Source organism: Centrocercus urophasianus, unplaced genomic scaffold, assembly GCF_019232065.1.
Source record: "Centrocercus urophasianus isolate 14NV4802_14NV808 unplaced genomic scaffold, USGS_Curo_1.0 seq_12, whole genome shotgun sequence".
Taxonomy (NCBI): Eukaryota; Metazoa; Chordata; class Aves; order Galliformes; family Phasianidae; genus Centrocercus; species Centrocercus urophasianus.
In genome coordinates, this window is record NW_024884364.1 from 9,420,933 (window position 1) to 9,441,057 (window position 20,125).

The 20,125-nt window shown below is 38.8% G+C and overlaps 1 protein-coding gene across 1 annotated transcript in view; it reads right to left on the bottom strand.

Annotated features, from left to right (window-relative positions):
* Nucleotides 1-278: 278 nt before the first annotated feature.
* The window catches only part of IMPG2 (interphotoreceptor matrix proteoglycan 2), a 52,974-nt gene continuing 33,127 nt past the window's right edge, over nucleotides 279-20,125 (bottom strand). The window contains exons 11-21 of the mRNA XM_042810789.1: nucleotides 19,600-19,617; nucleotides 17,235-17,479; nucleotides 16,589-16,671; nucleotides 12,080-12,404; nucleotides 9,740-11,505; nucleotides 8,566-8,785; nucleotides 7,272-7,482; nucleotides 4,639-4,827; nucleotides 4,253-4,451; nucleotides 3,334-3,413; nucleotides 279-2,395 (exon numbers count right to left, since the gene is read on the bottom strand). Of these exons, the coding sequence (XP_042666723.1) occupies nucleotides 2,383-2,395; nucleotides 3,334-3,413; nucleotides 4,253-4,451; nucleotides 4,639-4,827; nucleotides 7,272-7,482; nucleotides 8,566-8,785; nucleotides 9,740-11,505; nucleotides 12,080-12,404; nucleotides 16,589-16,671; nucleotides 17,235-17,479; nucleotides 19,600-19,617 (3,349 nt within the window). The 3' untranslated portion in view covers nucleotides 279-2,382. The remainder of the gene's footprint in view (nucleotides 2,396-3,333; nucleotides 3,414-4,252; nucleotides 4,452-4,638; nucleotides 4,828-7,271; nucleotides 7,483-8,565; nucleotides 8,786-9,739; nucleotides 11,506-12,079; nucleotides 12,405-16,588; nucleotides 16,672-17,234; nucleotides 17,480-19,599; nucleotides 19,618-20,125) is intronic.

Below are 20,125 nucleotides of genomic sequence, written 5' to 3' on the forward strand. Positions count from 1 at the left end.
ACACCTTCGCATCTCTGCTGCTCACAGATGCAGGGTTGGGGAGAGTTTGGAGTTCTCTCCTGCTCCTTGCTCTGCCTCTCCCATCAAGGACCCATTCCTGCAAGTCTGATCAGGGATGTGAGTGACAGGGTTGATGTAAAGGCTAAGCTTACCCCCAGTGCTTTTTGCAAGTCTGAAATGTGTGGCTACTGTTTGAGAGCAAAGCCCTTCATTACACGTTTTGCAGCATGAATTTTGAGAATATAACCCTGCAAGTGATAAAGAATGATGTCAGCACTTGTGCTAGCAATGAGCTCAACAGCTTAACCAATTCAGTCTTAAAAGAAGTCAAACACCAAACTTCCTGCCACTGTGTGCACAACGCCTCATGGCTAAGATACGCCATTTCTTTATGTCAAACTCACAGTCTCCATATCAATTTTCTAGAAAAAGCATTTTGGAAATTGTATTTTATTGTAGTGAAAATATCATTATGCTTATAGGTACACACACACACAAACAGGAAAGAAACACAGTATATACACTGAAATACCAAGAGTTGTCCAGCAGGTAGTTGAGTATCATTAAGACGTACCTGATCCCAGCTGCCCTGAGAGCACTGGGTCACACTGTGTTACCTCTGTCTTCTAACACCTGGTCACAACAGTATTAATCTGTACCGTATTCCACTGCTTTGTATTATTCGGGCTTACAGTGATTTCTGTAAACCTTTCTTTGACAGATTTTTGGCTCTGCTATTTGCTGCCCCTCAAGGCAAAAAAGATACCATGGAAGTGATCCAGCAAGGTTCTCCAGAACACATAGAGAAATTGTACTGAAATCTTTACTTGCTTAGATAAATCAGCCTATAGTCAAGTAAGTAATTCTCACTAACACTGAACTTGCAAAAGTATCGTGTGGCTGTTGGCACATGTGGACAGAAAGCTACAATTACCTTTGTAAAGACAACAAGCATCTTGGACTTGTTTGCAGGTAGAAGCTACCGTAGACTGTTAGTGCCCTAGCCCTGACTGCAGTGTTAGTGCCTTAGCAACACAAATGTTACGTCTAACCAGAGCTCCCACATGCCTTAACAGGTGGTCAAAGCTCTCTTTAGAATTTCAAGATAAAATGCAGTTTCTGTACCTTGTAAGGTCCCATATATATTCAGTTGCTCTAAAATGCTTCAGGAGAGCTGCTTCTGCTGGAGAAAGACTGCCCTGGCTGAGACGAGTCTGGCTTTTTCCCTTCCCCCTAAGAAACTATTGCCATTCAGCAAATATGTATGCATATAAATACCACAGCTTGATTTTGAAACACAGCTCATGATGGGCCAGTATTGCTCTGTTCAGAAAAGAAAATGTAACCAATATTTGGCTGAATTCAACACTGAGTAAATACTAACTATGGTTCTAAAAAAGATGGGCACAAACATCACTGTAGAATTTTGTCATTAACCTACTCATCTTTCTATTTCAGCAATCAAATCCATTCTGAAAATAAGCTGGTAAGGAAATACACAACAAATAAACAACGCATCTTAACAACAAATTGTCGACATACAAAAAAGTCAATGTTGGTCACTTAACTTTTACACAACATTTGTATTATAGAAGACCTTCTGTGTCCCTGCTTGTGTGTCTTTCAGGAACAGCTGGAGTGCCACCCATCATGACATTATAACACTGTATTGCAGAAGTGCCCTGTTGTGCTCTGGTACCAGGTGTGACCACTGCAAGCCAGCAGTGACACTTACTGTGTGGAGAGAGCGTTTCAGAGGGCTGCAGCCTCAGCACTGTGATGTTTTGCTAATGCCAGGTGGCAAAAGTTTAATCAGGCAGTTGTGTAAAATAACATCTTTTCCGATGAGGTTACTTTTGTGTTTATGCTGGGAATGCTTTAGAATAATGCTAACACCCTTCTATCACTGTGCTTCTCTCCTACAAACCATTCACGTGCAAACCACATTCTTTCCACTAGCACCTTGCACTTGTGAATTCACTACAGTAGATTCCAGTGAGGGGATAAATGCCAGACAGGATTTTAAAGGTGCCTTTTATTTTTAGTTTGTGAACGTATCTTCTCTTTTCTGAGGAGATTTTTTTTTTGCCTTGGTATACAAATTACCACTGTCCATTTCAGAGTTAATGAAAAATGAACTTTCATAACCTCTGCCACTTCTGATCACTTCTTAAAAATGTCACTTTATGCAGAGAAGCCAGAGGTAATTGAGATAAACAGACATCTGTACATTTCAGCCATTCATTTAGAAAACATCTGTATCCATCCATGCAATGTTAAGACTATAAGTAACTTTGCAGTTACATCTGAGCCCATTGCTATGGCAACAAGGTAGTCTTTATCTCCCACGTGCTCTCTACTGATTTCTTTTTTTTTTTTTTCTTAAAGCAGCTTCCTGAAATGAAAAACAGAGAAGCAATGATTAAGTTAGTCTCTTTCTCTTTCAAGCTTTGGATTCAAGGCTTATTTGAGACAGCCCTTTCTACTTTCCAGCTGTGGAAAATTTAGAAGCTGATCTGTCTCAAGATGAAAATATGAACAAGTGACATGGAAAAATGTGAACTGCAGTTATTTTCAATTAAGAAACAAAACAAAACTGTAGTTGAGGTCTTTGGAATACAGGGGTTGTGCTACTGTAGCTGTTTTTAACCCGATCCCAAGGAACCGCACTTCAGAATCTTTTAAGTGAACAGAGATATCTGTGATTTTCTTATTGCTATAGTGATAATACAGTTTGTAGGAGACTGAATGCCGACACTTAATTCCTTAGTAGTCTTTCCTAAGCTTGACTTTCATCAAAGCACGCAACTCAGCTTGGTTAACTGTTCAGAACTGTATACCTTCTATTCTGATAACATGCCCACAATATCAGATGATAGTACTGCACTAGTGACCTGCTGGGTTAGCTGCCAAGTCAAGTCTTGCAAAATTGAGATGAACTAACATGCTTTTAAAAATTTCTCTTCTAAATATGCTAAATATGTGTAGCAGCAGTATCTACACTAAAAGAGTCAGGAAGGTTCTATTTGTGCTTTCAGGATCAAGTTGATGTCAGTGCTTCTCTGACACCCATTATCTGCAGGATTCCTCTACAGCACTTTTTAACCTAACTGCCTACTTGTGACAGTGATTAAATTAAGTACTTAAAAAGCATTGAGCTTCTTCAGAAAGTACTGATATCTTAACTTCTAGTTAAGTAGTTAGTTAGTTTAGTAGTTTAGTATCTAGTTAAGTCCAGTATTTTCAGGCCCATCTTATGAAAAATATAGTAATGTAGTAAAGGTTACATGAAAAAACATCAAAGGAATTATGCAGGCAAGATATTTCACTCACATTTGATGCTGCCTAACAAACTCTGCAAACTGACGGTCCTTAGCGTAGAGCTCTATAATTCGAATTCTGTCCTGAATTTCCTAGAATACAAAAAAGAAATTTTAGGTACATAACAGAAATTAAAGTACTACTGAAACAATCTATTTCTTTTTCTTGGAAAATAAAACTCATATCCTTTGCTGTTTCAATGAGGAGACCTTGAAATTGGACAGTCCAGGGCTAAAATTCTTCTTCGTGCTATTTTTAAAAGTGGAGCACTTCAGTTTTGGAATCTAGTCATATTTTACTGTTAAAACCAGGGTTTGGATAGAATGTGACATTTCAACTGGCTTGAACAGAACCATTTCTTTCTCATGGATACTTTCCCCACAACCCTGGCTACAGGCTGGATTCACACCTCTCACAATTGCTTAAGAATCTGTGGCTTGCTCCTGGGTGTAAATCCTGTCTGCTCTTCAGTGAATCCTGGATACCATCTATACAACAAGGTAGGACAGTATAATCTAACTTGCAGGTTATACTAAGAACTAAGCTTTAAGAATCCTATATTAAAGGCCAGGCAGTTCCAGATTTTTACAGCAATGATTCCTGCATGTCAGTTGGCATCAAAAGCTAAAGGCCATGTCTAGCAATAAAGCAAACCACTGCAGCCCTTGTGCAGTTACTTAAGCATTCAGCTCTTTTATCATGTGAAATTCATTACAAGTCAGAACACATACATTCCTGTCTGTATACCTGATAGGAAGGATTTCTTTCCCTGCTTGCTCTCTCCTCTTTAATAGTTGCAGCAGTCAGAGTTGTGACTTGTCTATCTAGAGCACAGATTCTTGAGAAAGACTGAGGCCTCAAATTGCAATTGTTCAATAAGCTTCTTTTTCACAAGATCTTTTGATGGCATTATGAAAACAAGGTCATTTACCTCCTTAGTAAGCTCACTGTTTTCATAAATGTGCCTTATCTCTTCACTGCTGTAGTCGGTGGATGTCTCTGCACTGGTAGAACTGTAGGACGTTAGCTGAGGGTATCTGCGATAATAATGGCTGTAGCCAGTCGTATCACTTTCATACATGGGGTTGTATTTAACTGCGTTCTCAATGGACGAGAGGCTGTCACCCTGCCTGGGGGAGCAATGAACAAACAGTGAGCTTCTCTGCAGCCCAGAATGGCAGCAGACAGACTAAGGAAGCCTGGCACTTGGAGGTGCGCATAAACCCTGCTGCTGGTCAGCTGCATGACACAAGACTTATGATGGAATTATCCTTACTGTGGCAGATGAGCTTTGTAACATTAGATGGTGCCACATACCCCTGCGAGTCCTCGGTGTCGCTCTTTGTGTACTGGTCTCGAAGGGTCCTTGCCAAGAAGAAGATAACAGCAGATGCCACCAGAAGGAATCCTGCCACAGAAGCAATGGCAATACCCACGACCAGTGGCTCAGACACATATTCTTCACAGTGCTCCCCTCTGTACCACCAGTTCTCTCCTACACGACACCTGCAAAAAAGAAATGCTGGGAAATTAAACACCAACAAAAGCTGCAACTTTGATTAATATAAATGTATTTAATTTCTTCTTGTGATGTATCCTCAGTTAATTTACCTCAACAGTAAATGCCTTCGCAAGTTTGAGCACCAACTTTTTTAAATGGCAACAGCCATTTGGTATCGCTGAATTGAGTAAAGATAGGTAGAACAAGAAAAGGATAATGCATTTGTGGTGGCAAGCTTGCTATTTAGAGCATCCTGTGGTGTGGTACAACTGAAGTGGCCAAGAGGGCCAACGGCATCCTGGCCTGCATTAGAAATAGTGTGGCCAGCAGGAGCAGGGAGGTGATCAGCCCCCTGTACTCAGCACTGGTGAGGCTGCACCTTGAGCACTGTGTTCAGTTTTGGGCTCCTCACTACAGGAAAGATGTTGAGGTCCTGGAGCGTGTCCAGAGAATGGTAACAAAACTGGTGAGGGGTCTGGAGCACAAACCTTATGAGGAGCGGCTGAGGGAGCTGGGATTGTTCAGTCTGGAGAAGAGGAGGCTCAGGGGAGACCTCATTGCACTCTACAACTTCCTGAAGGGAGGTTGTGATGAGGAGGGATTTGGCCTCTTCTCCCAGGCAATGAGCAGGACACGGGGTAATGGCCGCAAGTTGTATGAGAGGAGGTTTAGGTTGGACATAAGGAAGAACTATTTCTCTCAGAGAGTGGTCAGGCACTGGAATGGCTGCCCAGGGAGGTGGTGGAGTCGCCGTCCCTGGCAGTGTTCAAGAGGTGTCTGGATGACGTGCTGCGTGATGTGGTTTAGTGCTTGTGGTGGCAACGGTGATGAGGAGATGGTTGGACTGGATGATCTTATAGGTCGTTTCCAACCTTGTGATTCTATGATTCTATGAAGTATCTAGATTAAATAAAAACTCATGCACTGATAGAGCCTTGCAGGTAATGTATCAAACACTACAAAGGTAGAAAACAATCTTTTAATGCTATTGCAATGCAAATACACATGAATGTGTGTTAAACGAGAAAAATGCTCATAGTGTGTAAACTACAACAGTTAGGTAAATACATAAAAGAAATGACTAGAAAGAAGCTTGCTCCCAAGAATGAATCTTTGGAATTGCTTCCTTAATCAGCATTCATAATTTCTGCTTTGCTGTGCTTTGGAATATGAAATCTTTAGGTAATACAGACTTCTAAAATATACACACTTACTTAAAATCTACCAGTAAAAACAAAATACATTACATTGCATGTTTTTGGGACATTTTGTTCTAAAATCTCAAGGAATTACAACCACTCACAGCAGTGAGCCTCATTAATAGAAAACATCAGTAAATTAAGTCTTTTGACCTAAATATCTGAAATAGTTTCTAAAAGCAGTAACTGATACTTCAACTTTTTTGAAAACATCTTCCTAAGTACTGGCCAAAGCATACCTGAGCACATGTGGTTCCTGTTAGCACTATTATACAAATATGATAAAATTTATACCACTATACACATCTGTGAAAGTAACTATTTTCATATCGTAAAAAAATAAATAAATAAATAAATAAATAAATAAATAAAAATTATTGTTTCTCTTGTTAGCTGCTAAGCCCCTAAGATTAATTAATTTTCTTAATGTTCTAAGCAAGCCTTATTAAAATAAAATCACGTGAACTAATATGAGTAGTTATACTAATGTAAGTAACTATATAACAAATAATAACTAATGTAAGTAGTTATAGCTATTGCATTGTTTTAATTAATTCTACCTTTTGTTGATAGGTATAATTAATTAGTTATTAAAAACAGATTATTACATTGATAAACAGGGAAAAAAGTAGTGCAGTATCAGAGGGCACATTTATCAGTATCTTGCACTATTTCAGTTACCTGTGAAACATAAACATCTGTTTAAACACATCTGAACCTTAAAAAGCAAAAAAAATGATCTGAGGCATATGTCTTGATGTGTCATATGAAGTACACATTATTTTTCCCAAATTAGCAATGCTTTCTTTACTTATGGGACCTTTTTCTTAAGAAAGAGCACTGTATTTAATGTATCTATGCTAAACGAGGATGCCTTTCAAATCTGGATTTTTGTACTGGAGTCAACTAAAATGTTTTATGACACATCTAACACTTTGCTACTAGAGAAACTTCTGGAGATAAATTCTGCCCTCAAATTCAAAGAAAGTGAAGTGAACAACTCAATATACACCACTGCTACTATTTTTTGTAGATAGCTTTACTTCCTGGCATTTCTGTTCTATTAAAGAAATTCGTTACTGTCTCATTTTTGAAAAGTAACATTAAAACTGGGACCTCCACTCAACAGTGTTACGATTGATGATCACTAGCATCTTACGTGTTGCACATTATCTTAGGAGATTTTGCATGCATTTCATGGAATCCCAAGGACAGAGGAATGCACGTGCATCAAACAGAAGATGACCTACCTACATATCGCCCCTTGCCCAGGGCTGATGTCGCACTTGCCATCATTCAGGCAGAAGTTGGGTTGCAGATCACAAATGCTATTGCAGGGCAGCCCGTCGATGCTCAGGTAGCCAGGATTGCAGACACACTCAGCTTCCCCACTCCAGCGATTCACTAAGCATTCAGAGAACTCATTGCAGGCCTGGAACTTGCAGGGATCTGCTTGCTCTCCTGGGAACACCAAAAGCAGAAAATATTAGTAATAGAAGAGAACATTACCTAAAGCAGAGCACTGTTGCCATTTTCTCAAATGACTTCTTAGTTAAAATAATCTGCCAAAATGCAGCAAGCATCTTTCCTGAGTTTCAAAGGGCTCTGCTAAGGTGAACAAACACAAGGAAGTATTCCTCTGCACAGTGCACATAAGTGGTATGGCTAAGACCACCCAGCAAGCCAACTGAAAAGGCAAGTATAAGAAGCGTTCTTTTTCTTACTGGAACACGACCTCAGATGTTCTCTCTCTGCTGGAACTATATTTTGCAAATGAGTAAAACACAGCTAATCTCCAGTACTTCTTGTCACAGAGAATATAGGCAGCACACAGAGAAGGGAAAGGAGACTTCAGGCACCCAGTCCCTACCTGTGAAGTGCCTTTGTCTGCAAGGAACGCAAGCCTGTTGTATATCTGATGTGTTGCATATCAAGCTTCAGAGGGCTGGCATTAAATTTAATATCAATATCAAAATCAAAGATTTTTCATGCTAAATAGACTGCCTTTATAGCAGAACTTCTTCAGAAGCACAGCTGCCATTTGTCAGCAGTGTTGTTTAACACAGGAACTATTTCCAGGTTGCTTTTATGATACACTACTGGCTAACTTGGACAGAAAGAAAGTTCCCTATATCACAAATGGACTAAGGGCCAGACACTATACTGCAATCAAACTCTGAGTATAAGAGTAAGTCAGCAACTATTGTGAATGTCAGCACAATAGAGATGGGCACCACCGTTCCTGCTGACCAGTCCTCCTCTAACTCCTCAATGAAAGCGCAATGACAATTATGCAAGCCACTTTGAATCCCATATTTCTATATGGACCCCATATTGTTTGTTCAATCTGGGTCCCATTTTGTTGTTCCTCTCTTTACTCCCGTAACAGACTTTTGTTTATTTAAATTCTGTGAAAGTGTGACCTGAGCTTTAGAAAAGCCCAGCTTGTGAAAAGCACTGGGAAATCTCTGAGCTGTTAGGATCCTAAATAGGTTGTTAAAGCAGAATCCCTTGCTTCAAAACTTACTTCCCTGCCATTTTTACCTGATTCCACATCCAGAGAGTATTTATCAATGGCCAGGTTCATGGTGTGATATGCAGTGTTGCAGAAGTCTTCCAGGATCATATACACAGCATTGGTGACGTTTCGAGGCACAGGTTTGGCAAACTTCATTCGACTGTTCACCACAATGCTGCCATTTCTGAAGTTCAGGATTTCCAGATTCTGGAAGCCTGTTAGATTTGACTGAAGGTATGGCACCAGCTGCGACATAAGAGACAGTGACAGAAAAGCTGAATCCTTGAATCTATACTCAAGTCAGTTGGTATCACATCAGGCAGTGGGAGTTTGAATTAGTTTATCCAAATCCCATGGCAAGGGTATTAAAACTCTTCCTGACTGAGGCCCATACTGGGATCTTGCCAAGATCCTGAGTTCTTCACACCCAATATCAATTTGTAGGCAATTCCTAATATACAGTTTAGATACACACTTGTATGGATATACGTGGAGCTCTCTCTTGCCCAACACATATACATGTCATTTCAAAGGGTATTTCCCTCAAGCATGTTATCCTTTTCTATCTCTCTCCTTTACTCCCTCCATCTCCCATAGAAAAATATTCATTATACTCAGGGGAAGAGAATTTCCAGGTTAAAATTTGATAATTGTTCCTGTATTTCTTCTATGAGGCTTTGCTAGCCACTGACTATTTAGGAGAACAGCCCATTTACAAACATCACATTTCCCTAAACTACCTCTTACTTGGGATGGATTGAATGAGTTGCAGAAAGGCTATCAACAGTGCCAATGCATTTACTTCTTCCCTCCCCCTAGACTAAATCCAGAGCATACCACAAGCAATTTAAGGAAACGTTTTACTGAATTAAGCTACATGTGCTGCATCTACTGACACCAGCAGAGCATCTGGCCAGTATCACTAGAAAATTAAGATAATGAGATCATTAGATTTAGAGAGACTGCTGACTGACTAAAAAGTGAAAACAAAACAAAACTGAAAATGCCCCGCCCTCCCCCTCCCACCTTCACCCCCCATTTCCCCCCTCCATATTTCCAGATAGCATTTTCCTGGAGAGGGACACATATAACATCTGGAAACACCAGTCTTGAGTTACTCTCTGCAAAGGAGAGCAGACCAACTCTTACCAACAATTTCTATCTATGGAAATGGATATTTAGCACAGAAATTACACTTACCAGTTCCAAGAATCGCTGCTCTAATGCTTTATATTCAGGGGAATTCTTATTGAACAGGTCTTCTGAAAACATCATATTGGTAACCCGAAGACTGAAAAACACAACTAAAGCTCGTGATGGAACAGGAGTGCTATTGTGATTTTCATGCGTGGGCCAAGCCACACCGGCCATCTCTGTGGAATGGGCATGGGTAGTTGGCTCCATGTGACTGTCAGTCATGCTCTGTGCCTCCTCACTTGGCTCTGGAGAAAAGCTGACCATGCTCACATGATCCAGGTCCACTGAAACATCCAGGACTCTTGTTGTTTCATCTCCCAACTTTGCTGAGGTAACCACAGATGATGATACTGTGGATGCCATGGGAGGGAGATGAGATGGAAGCTCAACAGTGCCTGCTGTTACAGTTACATAGGACTTCAGAATGGTGCTGATACTCATGGAAACACGTGTGTCATGTTCTGTTCCATCCTGCCCAGCAAAGCCATCTAGAGCAGTGGCTTGATCTATTAAAGAAGGAACTGCAGTTGAAACTTGAGCTGCAGTCGGAATTGCTGATTGCACTGTTTGATCTAATGTCTTCTCTAGTACTCTGTCAGTAGGCCAAACATCCACTGGCTTCTTTATTGCTAATCCAGTGTCTCTGTCTGCCGATGATGAATCTAGGGTTTGATGCTCTTCCATGGAACTATCAGTGCTTACCTCAAAGGGTTTCGCAGTCAGAACAGTTTCTAAAGAGCTTTTGTCCAAGTAACCTATTGTAGCAGCTTCAGCTACATTTGACTGCCCTGCTGTGAATAATTCTTCTGCTGTTGGCCTGCCTTCGATTTGATCTTCAACTGCCTCAGAAATGATCTCCTGATCTACACTGTACTCTTCTGGTTGTTCTACACTAAGGGCTACAGTAGACGTAAGGAGACTATCCTCCACACCAAGAGTTACTGTAGATGTAAGGAGACTATCTTCAGACAAACTTGTACTGTGTGGTAAGAAAGGATCTTCTCCAGTTGGCAGGTCTGCAAAGGAATAGTCCTCTGATGGCTCCAAAACAAAGGGCGGTTTAACAAAAGAAGAATCATCCATGCTCAGCGTTTCCGTCTGTGTAGATGGCTCCACAGATGATGGCTCTCCTGTCTGTAGCAGAGGTACCTGCTGAGTTGTAGTTTCTGGAAAGACCAATATTTCAGACTCGTCAAGGAAATTTTCTTTTATATTGGCCACACCTTCATTCTCATCTTTGGAAGGATCATCATCTAATTTATTCCTAGAGTTAAGAATATAATCTAAGATCAGACCTTCAGGAATATCTTCAGTTCTAATTAACAAAGAATCATTATCACCATCAAGCCAGCTATCAGGACCAGGGTAGAAAACTGGTTCCAGTGTTGCCACATCCCAAGGCCAAATACTTGGTTCCATTCCTTTTCCTGAACCATCAAAAGCTGAACCAGATCCATCATCAAACATAATTCTATCTCCAAGATAAATATCATTTTCACGTTCTAAAGGAAAAGGACTTTCTTCCACAGACTCGTGCAACAAAGAATCTGCACTGCTACTGTCTGCAGAACTACCCTGAGTTACTTCTTTCTTCTCAGCAGTCACTGTTCTTTTTGTATCGGTCTCCAGGACTGATGAGGAGGCCACTGTTGGTGCAGAAAGTAAGGGAGCTATATAATCATCTGTAGATGGAGGTTCTTTAGGCGTAAGGTGAGAAGGGGGACTTGAAGGCAGAAGAAAGTCATTAGATAGTCCAGTATCTTCAAACTCTAAAAATAAAAATGAGCTTCCAATTAGTTTTTGTTTATACATTAAAAAAAAAAAAAAGTAAAATATGGTTCATTTTGTTGCCTGTAGATAAGCATTCATTATGTTTCCTGTGATATATACTGATCTTGACATGCTGAAGTCTAAAGGCCTCTTGACCTCTCCACTTTTCATTCTGATATTCCATGAGTCAAATCAAGACTGTAGAATACTCAATAAAGCAGTTACTGTGTAGCATGTCCTTAGTAGACTATCTGATAACTATCTCTGTTTCCGAGATCAATTATCTTTGCATAGAATCACCCAAACACGCTCCGTATGAAAATAGTTCTACTCAGTTAAAGAAGTATCTTGCACACACAATTTGCTGGAGGGATAAACAGGCATTATCAGCTGTTACAGGCAAGTTATCAGAGTGTCTTGTTCTTGGATACACGTACACAGTAAAGGTAAAAACAATCAGAGGAATATATCCAATGTATAGACCTTTCTGAAAAGTCATTTTGGTAAACTATATGTTTAGTGAGTATTCAGAAACACTGATATAGAAACTTAAACTTCAGTCAATGAACTTACCATCTGAAGAATCAGGGGCTGAAAGCCATTCCAGAGAGTCCAGAGAATCATGCTCTATCCCTGGTGCAGTGACCAAAGCAGGAGTCTGATTCCCATCCCCTAAATTCAGCCCATCTGGCAAAGATGTGATGTCAGCCTCTGAAGAAAGTGGAGCTTCAGGTATCAAACTGACCTCAGAGTCCAAGATTTCTGGTCTTGGTCGGATTTCATTGTCATTGGACTCTTCGCTATCTAAAGTGGAATCTGGCTTGGTGAAGTCAAAAGGCAAGGTATTGCTGACAGTTGATTCATCTGCTGAAGGCTGTTCAGCTGAAAAAGTGTTATCCTGAAACAAAACCATAACCTCTATTACAGGGGTAGTATTGGCTGCCCATACTGGCTGAATATATGAAGGGGTGTTAACCAGGAGCAAAATCTGGTACTTCTGTCTTTGTGAGGAAGTAGTGCAAAACAGCAGGAGAAGGATTTGCAAACATAATTTTTGCTAATAACTTCCAATGTACATGTAAAATGCATATCCTCATGACACATATTTTGTGTCCAGTCACGTCCACTAAAAAGGGAAATAAGTCATTTCAATTCTTCAGGAGCAGCTTCAGGCAATGTTATTCAATGGTATTTACAGTCTATACCCACTCTGTGTCCTTTCCTTTTCCCTACTGAAAAAAATGAACTGTCCATTTCTATTTAAATCAAAGATAAATACACACAATATTGTTATCCTTTCTAAGAAATGAAGAGGTCCAAGCAGCTATTATTCATCAGCTCCATAATTATTACATTAATTATAATATTATAGTTGCTAGTATAAAACCAGTTTAGAAACTGAATTTAACTGTACATGTGCCCTACAGTTGTTTATTACTATCTTTTGATTTGTGGCTCTGAGAACTTGGGAGGGAAATGTGATCATAATGCAACCAAGAGCACTTAGAACTCTGAATAACATCACTCACAAAGCTGAGATGCCAATGTGGAAAGAAAACTATCAACAGTAATGATGAACAAGGAATACACAAAATGAATTTGCCAATTACATGAACTGTGGGAAAAGAATTTGTTTTTAAGCCTCCAATTTGCACACAATTTACTTGTAAGACCACACCCCAGTTATTATTTGGTTAGTTAGACATAACTATAACTAACAATACACTTAGAATACTGAGCACATTTTATCTTTGAAGATTAATCCACTCCCACAGTGTCTCATGAGGAAATCATATTGGAAAAAAAAAAAAAGAAAAAAAAAAAAAAGGAAAATTAAATAATTTAATCAAGGCTACAAAAGTAAGCTCCCTGCCTAAACTCAGGAGTTACTGCTTTGCACGGATACCTGTCCCAGTATGAATGCTGTGCAATAAGTCAGAAATTGACCAAAAAAAAAAACATCTTGAGGTACGAAAAACTGCCAAATGAAGAAAGTAGAACTTACAGTTAATTACTGATAGTGATTAGTAAAGTTGAGTGGACAGCATACAAGGGTTTTGGTAATAAATATGACAGTTCAAAAAAACAAAACAAAACAAAAACTATCTATTTAAACATTTCTGTCTTCTAATCTCCTTCTGGCATGAATGAAGTCTAAATACTTCTCAGTCTTGGAATTATACTCCTGGTTGAGATGCAGGTGAATTAAATTTTCATCTTCCTTCAAACTATATTTGAACACTTTAGAAATAAAGCAGTGAATGTATTTTTATCTAATTATTTGCCTACCAGAATTGACCATGGTTTTTATATGCACTTGTTGTGCCACCCAGCCTTCTCATATTTTTGAACGTATATGGTAACTATCAGTTGAAAAGTATATACACCAGAGAGACATGTGCTCCAGCAATTATCTTATTTGGCAAAATTGACTATTATAAATAAACCTATGAGAAAAAAAAAAATAAAAAGTTACTGTGCAAGATTAGAAACAAATTACACATATAAATTCCATAAAGAATGAAAAAGGACTACCAGCAATAGCTGCTCAATACATTTTTATGTTGAGTATTTCGTTGCCAGAAATTGCACTTCATCATTTATTTTAATGTGGATAGATGTTCCTATGACAACGAACATTATTCAAAGATTCTTGTTACAGTGCTATATATTATATTAACAAGTTTAATATCATATTGGCAAGTTCTTTTTTTTGCTAATGTCTTGAAAGGCTTACAAATATGACAGATGACTGCAAACATAGAACACCCTCCCTGATTTTCCGTTTTCTGCTGCCAGAAAGACATTGTGCTCAATAAGCCAGTGCATTCTACCTGTTGTAACTGAACTGAAATAACAAGAAAATACAGGTTTCAAAAGCTAGACTTGTTTTTTTCTTCATTTTTAAAGAGATTTGTAAAAGGTCAAATAAAGGAATTAATGATTAGTTGGTGCCATCTGCTAGCAATAAGATGAAGTAATGATAGTCCCACATTATGTCATGACACAGTACGATTACACAAATCCAACTCATTCCCAAATCGGCCACAAAAAATAATGGCTGAATTCTTTTTCATAGGTAACAGTTCTACGTAATATTATCTACTTGAAACTCAACGGTTTGATATCTGTGCAAATATTTGACTAATCAATTCAGCCTTGTTTACTGTTTAAGCAGTTTATGAGTCTCTTAAATTTATATGAAATTATTTCCCAGATTATCTGTGCACATCCAGTAATATTTCTTATATGTACCATTCCCTAAAATTTGTTTAAAACTAAGTAACATCACAAAGCTACCTCTACTACAAAATCTTGCATGTAAGTGTCAGTATAAAAATGGCTGAAAATTGTCCTGTTAAATTAAAGATATATAACGTTTTAATATAGTTAGATAGTTGTAGTAAATAGACAGTCTTTCCTGAAAGTTAAATCTGACCATGTTTAAGCCACATACAGCAAACTCATACAAATTTGCATTTTCAATACTAATAGTTATAGAAAAACAGGGGAAACTGGTAACGAAGTTAAGGATATTCTACCTGTGACCAATAGAACAGACACCATCAGCTTCTGTGAAGTCACTAAGAATTTTGCTTCTATGAAGGTTTCCGAAGTTGGTCTGACATAAGGCATGCTTGTGCTCATTACAGCATCCCATAGAGAGCATAGTGAAAATCTATCATCAAATACAGATGAATCTGGTTTTTGTGGCATGAACTGTGCTCATTTAATTTTGGAAAGCATGTTTGTGTTACACAACAGAGTAAAAAGCTACTGGGTAAATCCTTAGGCCCAGACAAAGCCCCAACATTCAGCTGTCAGTAGAATTAATTAATCCAATCTCTTCATCACTGGCACCTCACTTGCTATCTCTGCTTGAAGCCCCACTACATTGTACAGACATGTTCGGGGTACTAACTCTCCTGTCCAACAGGGAACATTCATCTATATCCTGAATTGTTTCAGAAGTGTTCAGAAGAGATAACGATACATTTTCAAAAAAAGAACCAGAAACCAGTGCCTACTAATTTTCTGTGTCGTTTGCGTTGTGGTTGGCTGGTGGCTCAGCATCACTCAGTTGTCTGTCCCCCTTTTCAGTGGGATGGAGGAGAAAATAAAAAAAATAATGAAGTAGAACTTGTGGGTTGAGATAAAACTATTTGCTAGGATAGAGAAAAGGAAAATAGTTATAACTATTTACATATATAGATGTATATGACAAGTGATGCACAAGCAATTGCTCACCACCCTATGCCCAATGCCCAGCTAGCCCCCAAGCAGCAGAAGAGAGCCAGAAGAACTCCCACACCCTTCAAAACTCCTTCTGTATGATGTCATATGGTATAGAATATCCCTTTGGCCAGTTTAAGTAGCTGTCCCTATCCTGTTCCCTCCCAGCTCCTTTGGCTCTTCACTTCAGACCTTCAGAGCGGCCTTGGCTCTGTACAACACTACTTAGCAGCAACTGTAAGCATTGGTGTGTTATCAACATTACTTTTCTCCTGGAACAAAACATAGCGTCATACTAGACTTGCTGAAGAAAACAATTCCGTTCCAACTGAAACTAAGACACTTTACTGGCATCAAGGATGTGGACACCTTTTAAAACCCTAACAAAGAACTTGCACGTAAAATGAAACAATAACAGAAGTAGCATATAAAACTTACCCTTTTACCTCTTCTAGCAGCCTGCTTTAGTCCTTACAACTATTTCTCAACTTCCATAGAAAGGTAGTGCTGTGGGTCTAATCTTTTTTTCTTTTTCTTTTTCTTTTTTTTTTTTTTAAAGCGATTTACAGCTTAAACATTATGCCAAAAACAGACAAAGGAAGAAAAGAAGCCTGAAGAGCAAGTCATGGCTAGACAGCTATGTAATATAAGATGATCATGGAAAACTTGTTCAACAGAAAGTTATCAGATGAGAGATTTCACCAGAGGTTTTGCTCCTCTGTACATAAACAATAAGATAGAGAAGTTCTGAGTGCTGGTTTTAATTCCATCTTGCTTAATTAAGCTGTTTGAATGTATGAAAAGGACAGATGACAAACTAAAAAGGACACTGCTCAGAACCATACTCACATCAAACTCCACATGCTCCAGTACAGTTGGATGCTCAGTAATCCAGGATGGATCTTCTTGAGTAGGGTGTAATATTTCTTTCACTAGGAAAATATAAATACTTAGACAATAAAACCTGCAGTAGCAGTGTAAAGAAATTGGTTTAGAACAATTGGTTTAGACTGAAAAACCATTTTTCATCACAGATTTGTGAGACGTGTTCAGAAAGTTGGCCACAGAGATTTTTTTTCTGGAAATATCCCCAGATCACTCACAGGAAGTACAGAAAAAAAAAAAAAGAACCGAGGGATGGAACACTCTTGATCCTCCACCAGCTATGGCAGGATCATTTTCCATATTCAGTGATAAACCAGGTATTTCCTTTGTGCTGCTCAAGGCAAATACAAAATGACTATGCTGAATCTTTATGCTGAAGGCAATATGCATCACATGAACTACATCTCCTTTCTGTTCGTGTTAATTGTTGAAGAATTATTGGAATTGCATTCTACAAATGGTGTCAAAGAAAAATTGGAAAAGGCAAATCTAATGGACTGAGCATGGGATATCACTCCTAATGACTTGACCAGATTAGCAAAACAAACCTTTGTGTTTGTGGCTCCTTTTTGATTCATCAGAGGGCTGCTGAATCATAAACAGTACTCACCATTAATAAGCTGGAGAGAGTTAGGGTCTAACGTCAAAGAAGTGTTTTCAAGCAAGGCATTTTTCTGGAGAATTTCAGCAATATAATCTTGGAAATCGCTGATGGTGTAAACAACTGTTGGATTATCTTCTATCCCCATAAAGGAGTTGTCCTCCACCTTGTTGGAATGAAGGTTAATCAGGTCCCAAGTGGCATTGCTGATGGCTTCTCCATCAAATGTAACAGCATAGTGAACTTCCACCCCACTTTGGTTTTACAAAAAGAAAGAACACTGATGAGAACTGCAAGGTTTTTCAAGTATAGCAAATGCAATACTTTTTTTCAAAGAACCTGTGTCAGCAGCCTTTGAAAAAAAAATTAAATTATACTGCTTTTAAGCATTCTAGTTAAAACAAACTTCATTGGTTTCACATTTGTATCTGCCTGTATGTTTTCTACAACTGATAAATTCTGAAGGAAAAGGTTACCAGAGCGTGACATCTGGTCTGGTCCCAGCCCTGTGTTTTTATTTCTGAATGTTAGAGGGACCATCAAGAGAACAAAATATTGGCTCTCTGCCAGCATATCAGTAGACCCAGCAGCACAGCAATGGTGCGAAAGATGTTTTTAAGGTCATGATGAGAATGGCTCTGAAGTAAGAAAAGAGCCCTGATCACTGTCACTGAGTAGTGTCAATCTGCATTATAATAATGCCTTTAGCCACTCTTAGATGGTATTTAATGGCACTTTGTAATTGGAAAAGCTTTTCTAAACTCATTTATTATTGTTCTTTAACAAAGATGGGACCCTGGACAGCCTGATCTAGTGAATGGCAACCCTACCGAGGGGACTGGAAATGGGTAAGGTCTTTAAGGTCCCATCTGACTGAAGCCATTTATGAAAGTTTCATATCTGTGAACATCTTAGCACTTTATTACTGACTCTCTTCTATTTTCTTGTTGGTGCTCTCCCAAATACACCTGGATGTCCTCTTCCACATGACAGAGTTCAGATAGATATTCAGATAGATAGATATTCAGAGATAGATAGAGTTCAGATTTACCATACACTGAGCATAAGTGCAAGAGAGCCTTAGAAAATAGAGCATACTTTGGCCATGCAGAGACCGCAGCAAAAGAGTGAAGTAATCTATGAAGTGCTAGGAAAACGTGCTCCAAAGACAGGTTTCCCTCATTCCACAGAGCTGGACTGTATTGCTAAAGTAACAGCTCTGTTCAGGGATGTCTCTAAAGCCCCAGTGCCAGGCACAACAAAGACATAATCAGCAAACGCTGACTAAAACCAGGAGCCTGATGAAGTTTTGCTGCTGGAGCTGTTACTGAAATGAGCCCACTGTAGACTCACCCTGGGTACTGACTATCAGTAGAGGAAATGAAAAAGGACTGCAGTAGTGAAAAGGCAAAGCGAAGATGGAATACAGTGTTTTAGCAAAAAAAGAACATTTAGTTTTAATGCAACTCTGCTCTTGTATTAATTGCCTGCTGCATTTAATAATTGCTAACTAATAACACCATCATCTGTCTAGAAAAGGCCATGTTTGGTATTTGGAACACAATCTTTCTGAATTGTTGCATGCATCTTATTCTGCAGAAATGCAGAGTAACAGAGGATAGCTGTCACTCACTATTGACTGTGAACAGATTTGCTCAGTACCTTTCTTCTAAAATTAAAATGTTCATTCTCTGTAGAACAATTTGTGAAAACTGGCTACGACTTTGCTGAGAAATACACAAAAGTAAATAATACTACCAGTAATTTAAAGGTTGTGGTTTGTTTCTCTGTCTGTGAAATTCCTCAAATAATATCAGAGGAAAATTTAGGATGCTCAACTTGTATATGTCTACCAAAAAACAAGTCCATGCTGTTCTCATATTCTACTAAGAAATGAGTGCAAGATTACTGCTAAGACGTGCAGCAACTATGGCCTTGAAGATGCTAAGTCAACTGCCTTTGTTGGATAACTATGATTTTCTTACCAATTTTAATTTCTCTTATAATAATCATCCTATATTATATCTGACTAATTACTGATAATTAGAAAGACCTTGAATAGTCATTAAGTAATACCATTTTCTTCCCAAGAGGCCCCTTTTGTAGTCAGCCCAATAGCTGACGTTGTTTAAAAAGGTTCTCCTCAAGCAGTTTTTTATAGCAGCCTTTAAATAAGCAATATTATGCAATATGTTTTTTTGTAATCAAAGCAGATTGGTTACTTGTAGTTTCTGGTAGAAGTCCCTCACACAGTATTTTTGCTCAATTTGTGATTTTGGTGGAGCCAAAACCGCGAATCCCCAAGACATTGTCCTCCAGCTAACATCTGCTTTCTCATCTGTATAATAAAAATATGTATAAAAGTGTTCTTTACCTGTCCTCCTCAGGAGAGCTGAATAGAGAAATAAAAAACAATAGCAAAACCTGTTAAATCTGTATTATTATTTCCTTAAAGTCTAACTTCACCTAATACGCTTTTGTATTCTACAGGGCACACAAATTTGAAAATCCATACAGCAAAATGATTTAAAGTTGCACAATAAACTCCTCTGCTTTTCCTGAATTGAGATGCTTCCTATTGATCACAAGGTATCAAAGCAGAACCATTGCTCTGTAGTGCAAATAACACTGTTAAATTCCTGCCAGTAAAACAAGAAACAAGGCTCCCCAACTCTAACTAAAGGTAGTTCACAAACACGTTGCTTGTCATGCACAGCAGAGCACAGAAAGCAGCTTTGGTACCCTGCCAGAAATACCAACCTTTTATTTTTCTTCTGAAATGAAGAGAGAGCTTGCAGATGTATTAGACTGCAAAAACTGAGATGGAAGACTTAACCTCCCAGGCAGAGCTAAAGCAGGGTTTTCCCATGTCATTGCCCCAGCTTGTTGTGAGTGTAGCC